The sequence below is a fragment of the Jaculus jaculus genome, chromosome X (assembly GCF_020740685.1).
Source record: "Jaculus jaculus isolate mJacJac1 chromosome X, mJacJac1.mat.Y.cur, whole genome shotgun sequence".
NCBI classification, from domain to species: domain Eukaryota; kingdom Metazoa; phylum Chordata; class Mammalia; order Rodentia; family Dipodidae; genus Jaculus; species Jaculus jaculus.
Genome location: NC_059125.1, coordinates 121,637,936 through 121,647,498, shown reverse-complemented (window position 1 = coordinate 121,647,498; position 9,563 = coordinate 121,637,936). Strand labels below are relative to the sequence as shown.

The 9,563-nt window shown below is 40.3% G+C and overlaps 1 protein-coding gene across 1 annotated transcript; it reads left to right on the top strand.

The window, feature by feature from the left end:
- Positions 1-4,282: 4,282 nt before the first annotated feature.
- On the top strand, positions 4,283-5,920 carry Tex13d (TEX13 family member D). The gene has a single exon (XM_004653788.2). The coding sequence runs from the start codon at positions 4,283-4,285 to the stop codon at positions 5,918-5,920; it is 1,638 nt and encodes a 545-aa protein (XP_004653845.2).
- The last annotated feature ends 3,643 nt before the right edge of the window (positions 5,921-9,563 follow it).

Here is a 9,563-nt window from a genome sequence, read left to right as displayed (position 1 = left end):
ACTGCTAAGCGACTAGAAAACAGGTAGAATATACTGTGTAAATATATTACAGTGAATAATGATTCATGTCTCAGATTGGGTGAAACAAAATGGTGTAGAATTTCATCACATTGCTCATTACAAAGTGTAAATTAAATTTATAAATGCCTTATCTTGGGAATTTTCCGTTTAATAGTCCATACTGCAGATAACTGAAACTGCAGAAAGTGAAGCTATGATTGTGAAGAGGATACTGTGAAAGTAATTCTCACTTTCACATCCTACACTTATAATTGCTAAGGAAGCTTTCAATGAAAAGGTAGGACATAAACTGGGATTTGAACAATGGTAAAATTTAGATACAGATGATGAGGAAGAATACAAACCTGATATTGATTTTTTTTTAAAAAAAAGTGAGATTCATATATAATTTACCAATTGGGTGCTTGGGCAAGACTTGAACCAGTCCAGATTCTTCTGGCATTATCCAGCTAAATTTAATTGCTCTTGTTTTTCCATTCCAGTATATTTTTAGAAGCTGACATCTGGTCCCCCACCAACCTGCTTTGTTGTATACATCAGCTATTTCCATGGATTCTCTTATCTAGAGCTACACATCTGATACTACCAAGGAGGCACCATGTGTGTTGTGGAATTTGCGATATTGCCAAGTTCTATGTTGCCTTCCAAATGTTGAAGGTATCTGCCTCTGACCAGTAATAAAGTATATTCTGTATGTGAAAGCAGAAACAATAGAGTTACTTAAAAATAGAAGTTGGCTGATTTAGAATATGGAGAAAAATAAAATCACAGCTAAGAAAAAATATATGTGAAGGAAAGTAATTTTATACAACAGTAATTCTATCTAAGGTTAGTATTAGAATGGAAAAAAGTATTCATCTCATCAATATAAAAAAAATCAACACATCTAATTTTAATTATAAAATTATTTCTCTAAACATTATTTCTCTAAAATAACCTTTTAATATTTGGACCAGTTTAACTTGCCAAGTTTTGAATAAATGTTATGAGAATCAGCACTATTTTGCTACACATGTAAAACAAAGCAAGTATAAGAGGAACAGTTATCACCACTTCTTGAGGAAAAACTATGTAAAATAGCAGCATTTACAAACGGTAGAATTTGTAGTGTTTTTTTTTTTTTTAAGTTGAGTTACATGGTATAGTACTGCCAAAATTGTACAAAAACTACACTCCTCCATGATGCTGTACTTCAAGTGTTAACAGTGTATATCTAATAAAACATAGTTATAAATGACTGTATTAAATTGCTTTTTCCCTAAAGCTACCTATGTAGGGCAATAATTTTTCATATCTGTAGTAGTAAGCTTAGTGTGTTGTATTGCTGAGAAGAGTAATTTTATACTCTACTACTTCTTTTTTTGTTATCTCTCTCTCTCTCAACATTCATTGTTACTATGTTGGTTTCAATATAAAATGTCCCTGCAGGCTCATGTATTTGTGTATATAATCCCAAGCTGGCAGTGCTACTGGCATGTTGTGGAATCTTTAGCAGGTACAGCCCTGCTGGAGAAAGTGTGTCATTAGGACAGATTTTGAGTTGTTATACCTGGGCCCTATATGCTGTTCTCTATTCTGATTTCTGCCAGCTTCCCATTCCTTCATACCTTTCCAACCTTCATGAAACTTCGCCTCTTATTGCAAGCCAAATTAGACCAATTTCTTTCTACTGATAATTCTGGCCTCACATTGAACTCCAGCAACAACCTTTTACAACAAAAACTGGTATTTTGAAGTGGAGCATCACTTTGATAACCTGACCATTTGGTGCTTAATCTTTTGGAACTGGTTTGTAGAAGGAATGTGGAAGAATTTGGAATTTTGAACCAAAGGAGCTTCACAATATTTTAAGCAGAGTTAATGGCTCAATCTGGTGGAAGTTTAGAAGACTATAAGGCCAAGAAAAGTGTGGACTACTTAGACTGGTCTCATGAGTCTTCAGAGGGGAAGAAGGACTCTACTGGTAATTGGGCTGGTGGCATTTCATGTGTTTTGCTTGTGTCCTGAGAACTTGAGTAGGCTGAATTTACATGCAGTAGACTAGTGTGCTTGGTGGAGGAAATTTCAAATGCAGAATAGCATTGAGTCTGTGGTGTGGTGTCTAGTCGGTCTTATTCAGCTCTACAGTACAATAGAACAAAATGCACAGGAGAAAGGTATGAAAGATATGAAAAATATGATGTCTGGAATGGAAAGCAAAGTGAGCAGGATTAAAATTTTGGGCAAAGAGATGGCAGTGTCATTAAATGTAATTTTAAAAGATTCCCACCCTTAATCACAAGCTCGGCAATAGGAGAGTAGGAAAGATGCCACAAGAACAAGATCCAATGAATTGAAGATTCACAATCCTAAGATTCGGTTCAAGATCCTAAAATACAAATTCTTTTGAAAGGAAAAACAAAAGCCTTAAGGGAAAATATTAAAGGATTCTATTGCTCCCTGCAGTAAGCAGATAGAAGGGGTTAAAATTTCATTATAAACAGGCATCAGAACTTAATAGCATTCCCAGTGTGCTACTGGTTATGGAAGAATGAAAAATGTAAAATCGAGAGGGTGTAATTATTTTACCATAGTTCCAGAGAGCTGTTGAGGCTATTCAAAGTGAAGCAGTATCAGAGTTCCTGAATGGAAGTGGCAAAGCAGTGAAGGTGAATCCCATGTTGCAATGGAGACCCAAGAATGTTGGCAATGCCAGGAAAGAAAGAAAGAAGAGAAAAGAAAAGAAAAGAAAAGAAAAGAAAAGAAAAGAAAAGAAAAGAAAAGAAAAGAAAAGAAAAAAGAGCTATGTTCTGGCAGCATATCCAGTCCACAAGAGAGGGTATAGTAGCATAACTGCAGGGGAACATGTACTCAAGCCTTTTGGAGCCTAGAAGATTCTAACATTAGGCCCAGATATACTGCATAAAGGTAAAATATTTAGTATTTGTCCTGCTTAAGTTTGGATTTGCTTTAGGTATCATTTCCTTTCTGTGCTCTCAATCTCCCATTTGAACTGAGAATGTTACATGTTGCAAGTATGTAACTTGTGTTTTTTGATTATACAGGATTCACAGATAAGAGATTGTTGTGACTCTTTACATGACAAGTTAGAATTTTGATTTTTTATTCTTCCTATAAGAAAGAGTGGGGAAGTAACTTTATAGGACTTGATCAAAGAGAAATTCCCTGCTCGCAGTCCAAAATGGAAAGCACTAGCCCATGACTAACAGTATTCCCTAAAAGCCCTCAGAAGCATCTGATATTCAACATTTTCATTTCACCCACCCATTGTCTCATCAGGGTAGTTAGAAATCTGAAGTTCTGAATTTTGTTGTTGTTATTGTTCTCCTTTTCACTCAATAAGAGTTATACACCTTCATTATAGCCTCCAGTCTCTTTGTCTTCCCCAAAATATTTCCTTGGTGTGATTTCCTTTTTCCTTCTTAACCATTCAGACAGTGCAGTATTACTCCTTTCAGTGCCCTTTGCCAGCCTTTGTCCCTAGTACGGATCTTATAATCTCCCATAACTACTAGTTTTTCACTCTAGTCATGTACAGGCATACAACAGAACCGAGGTCCCCTGCTACCTAAATTGCTCACCATTATAAGTTTCTCAGCCCAGCAATACAAGGCCAGCATTCCGTTTTGCATCTAAATCAATCCTTCGGTGCTACCCTGGATTTTGGTAAAATGTCCATCTTGTACCTCCTTCCTCTCCACAAACTAAGCCTCTTTCTCTGACCACTCTCTACCTTGTCCTCCATCACCTTGCCCAGAAATTATCCCTCTCCCCCCTTTTTTTTAACCAGAAACAGGTGTATAATTTAAAATCTCTTTCCACCCTCCTAGGTTCTGGCCTCCAAAGGACTTGCTATCACCCCTCCCAGCTTAGGCTCATTGGAATGCCCACTGTAGTAGACAGCCACCTTCCTGCAGTTCCCACTATAGCAGCCATCTTGTGTGTGCTCTCAGTAGGTGGTACTAGGATGGTTAAGGCTGCTCCCAGAATGCCTTGCGACATGACTCTTATTTTTCTCTATGACGTGTCCCAGGGTGAATCTACACCACCGTCACAGTTGGGCAGAGCTGGTTGTATGAGGGGATCGGCATGGCTTGGTAGGAAGAAAAGGGAGGCAAAGGAAGAAACCAGGGTTGATCAAGGACTGAAGTAGGACTGATTCTGGAGGCAAGTGGGGAGCAGAGTGGCTACATTTAGGGTGGAAGTACCAACTACAGTGGCAGAAGCCTATGAGAGTGTGGTTTGATAGGCTACAACAGCCATGGCAGTGGACTGTAAAGACCATGCCAGTGGTTTCCAATACACTGAAGTGGTTAAGTTCATTAACAATGAAATCCTTATGAATGGAGGCGGGCCCGAGTTCTATGAATCCTTGTGTTCAAGACCTTGGAAAGAAATAGAAGACCGGCTTCATACTGTGCTGGTTGATCCCAACTTATCACGCTCCCAGAAGAGGTCCTGTGCCTGGAGCGCATTAGCCCTGAGTGTGCGAATAATTGCCAGGCAGCGCGTACAGCATTCGCGTCGGGTTGAATTGCTTCAGGACCAGGTTGGGGAGCGTGATACAGCTTCCAAGACTCTCAGCTCTGAACTGCAGCGGTTACAAGAGGAGAGAGACCAAGCCGCTGTACAGCTACTCTCTACCCAGACTGCTCTACAAAAGGCTATGGATGAGCGGGAAATCCTTCTCGGAAGACTGCTCCAGGCAGAAAGATCTGCACGGTGTGATGCTTTTCCCCAGGATACACCTGAACACAGAAGAGAACAGTATAAGGTGGTGGCAGGGTCAGTGGGCCAAGAAGAGCAGGTAGATGTAAAGTTCAGGGAGCAGCAGAACATGCCACATTTAGGGGTCCAAATGCCAGTCCCAGCTACTTTGCCTTATGCTTTAGAAACTCCAGGTCCTTTTATGGCAAAATTGTCCCCCATTCTTCCTTCACCTAGAATAAAGCCAGTACAGCACAATACAAAAACGTTAGTGGGATATCCGTATTCAGCACCTGTACCATGCCCCGTGGTAGCCTGCCCTGTAGCACTATGCCCAAGAGTAATGGAATCAAGAACACCAGTAGCCACCTCAAGCTCCACACTTATGCCCCACATCCCTCCTGCAGGGACCTACTCATCCCGTAGGTTGGTTGCAGTGGGGTCACAGGAGGCAATGGGCCAGGGCAGATGTCTCCTAGGAGATAATATAAACTATAGTAGAGATGATCCAGTGAAAACCCAAAGACCATCTCCTTCAGGGGACACTGGCAACAACAGTTTCAAAGATCAGCTGACAGCTCTGGGATCAAGGAAGAGCACCAGACACCTTGAGAAGAGAGATGGACTGGTGCGCCAGAAACGAAGTGCTCTAAAGATCAACACTAGCCACAGTGTAAAGAAAGATTCAGGATTTCCCCAGGGGATGACTGCCAGAGGAAGCAGCACCTCCTGCAGTATAAAGAAAGATTTGCTAATGCCTCACAGGATGGCTAATCAGGGGGACAATATCAAGTACTGCCACAAGAAATATGCAGTGATCTCCCAGGGGAAGACTGACCTGGGAAATGGCACCAACCAGAGCCAGAAAGATCAGATCATGTCTCAGGGCACAGATGTCCTCTGGGATGCCAGAAGCCAAAGTCAAAAGAACGATCCAATAGGAGCCAAGGAAAGCCCCCTGGGTAAAAACAAGAGCTCTTGTCTGAATAAATGTCCAAAGGTAGAGCAGAAGGCCAAACCACCACAAACATCAAAGACCTCAGAAACCAAGCAACAGAAGAAGTGTACTTCACAAGCCCCTTCAATGATCTGGGTCTGCCCATTATGCCATACTCTGAATCACTCATGGCAAAAGTCTTGCTACAAATGCACACACGTGTGTATTTCAACTGAGAGTCAAAATATCAACTAAGGACTGAATCACTAACTTCATGAGGGTAAGTAAGGGGAAGACTCTAAAAAGAAACCAAGTTCTGAAGACTTAGTCCTTTGTGATTTAAAATAACGTAATTTATACAGACAAATTAAAACCAAAATTCTAATCAACTATTTTTGATCACTATGAACATGCCCATATCCATACTACCCTGTACATATTTTATATTTTATATTTATAGTTTAATATTTACTTGAAGTAAGAGAAACTATTTTTTATAAATTTATCTATTTATTTATATTTATTATTTCAGATAAAGAGTGAGAGAGGAATGGAGGGAGGTAGGGAAGGAGGGAGAGAGAAAGAGAGAGTGAAATAAATAACACATAGAGAGAATGGGTACGCCAGAGCCTGCAACCAATTTAAGCGAACTCCAGACACATGTGCCACCTTATTCATCTGGCTTACGTGGATACTGGAGAATTGAGCCTGGTTCCTTAGGCTTCATAGCCTAGTACCTCAAGAGCTAAGCCATCTTTCCAAGCCAAGAGAAAAATCTCTTTGAGTGTTGCACTCACTTTCTTCATTGGGAATTTCTAATAATTGCACTGAAATTTTGCAGGTGGTGGAGTCTCTATGGCTGCTCTTGATAGAAGAACATACAGAAGAGTGCTCAAGTAATGAACTACCGTCCTTCCCCCTCCTTTTACACTACTTCATTTCCATTCCCTACAAATATCATGGACTTGACTGGGGGCAGCTATATGATTTGACAGTTAAGAGCAAATTTGAATTTGGAACACCACTCTGTCATGAGAAATACAACTTGTCCTTGAAAATGACTGCTGCATTCCTGTTTGCTTCTTTTTACTTTCTAGTTTTGTGAATAAGATGAAGTTTATTTGGTCAAGCCTCACCAGAGCTGCTGCTGTTCAATCTGACGCAGGTCTACTAGAATACCTCCCAAGAGCCAAAAGAAATAACATCACACTTCAAGGTTTTCCCTATTGACTACAACCTAGACATGTGGTAATTTAGGGAGGAAGAGATGCTTTGGTACATATTTTGGAGGAATTTGGGGAACAAAATACTTTGGTTAGAATTTAATTTCTCTCTTAGACTAACTTAAGGTTGTAATATCTGTACATATGGCAGCAAATTTGATAAAATTTACATAATTCACACAACAAATAGTTATTGATTGCTTAGGATTTTCTATTAGTGGGAATCACATGGTGCTATCTGGTGCTCACATTATAATCCTTTTTGTTGACTTTGATTAAATGACAGAAGAACCCATAATGTGGAATACAAATTAGATCAGGAGTGTCATCTTTATCTTGCATATAGCATGACCCTGGCTAAAGCCAATAGAAATAACACCCAGGTCTATTTTTGCATATGAAAGAGATGTTCATGAGTGGATCTGAGAGACAAAACTATTTCTCTCCTTGATCCTAAACGAGACAAATATGAAGTGGCAACAACCAAGTAAGTGGTCTAATGAAATCAAGGGCATTACTTTTCCAATTTTCTGCTCATTTCTTCTTTTAAGGGTCACAGCTATTTTCCTTGGCTGACTACAAGCCGGTCTTGAGGAAGGATAGAGCTTAGAGGAGTGGTGTATACACACTCTAGACCCAGCTCTGAGCTGTCCTCATCCAAAGTCCCTCTCCATTTAACATTAGGGCCATAGAGCTCTGTGTGGATGGTGCTTCTCTTTCGAGGATTAGTCAGGTTAAAAATCAAACAAGTTACAGGGGCAGCCCTCTTCCTGTACCTTGCAGTAGCTGTACTATATACAGACTTCCTACTGCATCCCTCCCATGCCTACCACAGCAGCAACTGTGAAGGGGGTTCAGGGTGGAGATGAGCATGGGTGGTTAGGTATGACTCCATAGTGAACCAAATCCTCATCTTCCTTTCACCCATTGAGTTGAAGAAAAGTTCAATCTCATTCATTAATGAAGGAAGGGTCTTTCCTGTTCTTTTGTGTTGCCTAAAAATCAGAGGGGCTGTGTGTGAGAATGATCTACAAGGGTTTTCCCTGCTATTCACACTATCCAAGGTATCTTTAGAAGTGAGAACCACTGCTGGTCCATAGTCAGTGCAGGATGGGAGCATCTACTAACTGCTAAATGTGATAGTGCCTTTGTCTAGCATCCCTACATGTATCATGTAACCATTCTTCTTTGGAGATCTGCCTTTACCTAGGTTCCCAGCTAGGCATCAAGAACTGGGATTGGGGAGATGGCTCAGTGGTTAAAGGTGCTTGCTTTCAAAGCCCATCATACCAGGTTATATTCCCCAACAACCCAGTTAAACCATACCAGAAAATTACTGCTGATGCAGGATTTCAGGGTTCGGGGAAGGTCTGTGAACCACAACCTTAGGGTCATTTTCTGAATTGCTAAAATAACTAATAAAAATAATTCTGAGAAGGGGAAATTATGAATTAGGAGGCTTATTGTAAGGGGATTAGGATCCAGGCAGGATGCTAGCTGAAAGACTCAAGCAAGAAGAGAATTGTCCTCCTTGGCCAGCTAGAAAGGTTGAGAGGAGAAAGAGAGAATCTTTATCACAGAGAAATATCTAAGGGTAAAAAAGACTCTTGAAGAGGTCTATACATACACACGTGGAAGGCAAGCATGTCAACCAAAAGATACTCTTCACATAAAACACCAGAGTGGATTAAAAAATAAGTGAAGGGCTAGACAGACAGCAGTTAAGATGCTTCCCTATGAAACCAAAGGACCTAAGTTTGATTCCCCGGTACCCACGTAATCCAGATGCACAAGGTGAGAAAGGTGGCACATGCCTTTGGAGTTTGTTTTCAGTGACCAGAGGCCTTGGCACTTGCATTCTCTGTCTCTCTTTTTCTCAATCTGTCTCTTTCTCTCTCTCAAATAAATAAATAAAATAATTTTTAGAAATAAATAAGTGAAGGACTCAGATCAAAGAAAGACCATACATGTAACAAAGTGAAAATGCACCCCAGATCATGACACATATAGCAGGCAAGCAGGAGAATGCACAGGTCAAAAGAAATGTTCTCCTAGGCTGGGAAGAGGAAAAGAGACACATAGGTTTACACACTGGTGTTGAGATGAAACCACAGGAAGAAGAGAAGAGAAAGTTTGCAAACACTGTTAGTCTCCTTTACACAGATTAAACATCCAATCAGGGTAATCCTTGTTATCAGATCCAGGTGTGTAAGGAGAGATCTGATTTGCTCTTGGACTTAAGGGGCTGACTCTGTAAGGGCCAGCCTACCCAGCTATGCTGAGCTGAGGAAGAAGTAGGAAATTCCTAAAAGGGAGTGTTGCTGGCAGCCATCTTGGATGACACTGGATCAGACACTGGTTCTAGTCCTGCCAGGGCAGGTCAGATGACATCTCTATGTTTTCTTTGGCCCTCTGTTCCTGTTATAATTTGCCTTTTTCTCCTTCAATGCCAGTACCTGGTATTCTGTTTGACAAGGCAAGAGGCCCACATATACCCATAGATGCACACTGTGTACACACACAGTCACATACAATAAATAAAAAATAAATATTTTAAAAGTAATAATTTGCATGTATTTTTTTTTTGTTCTCCTAAGTCATAGCAATACTTTCATAATGTTTGGAGTTACAGAAAACCAAATGTAAGCTAGCAAAATAAATCTGTGATTGTGAAT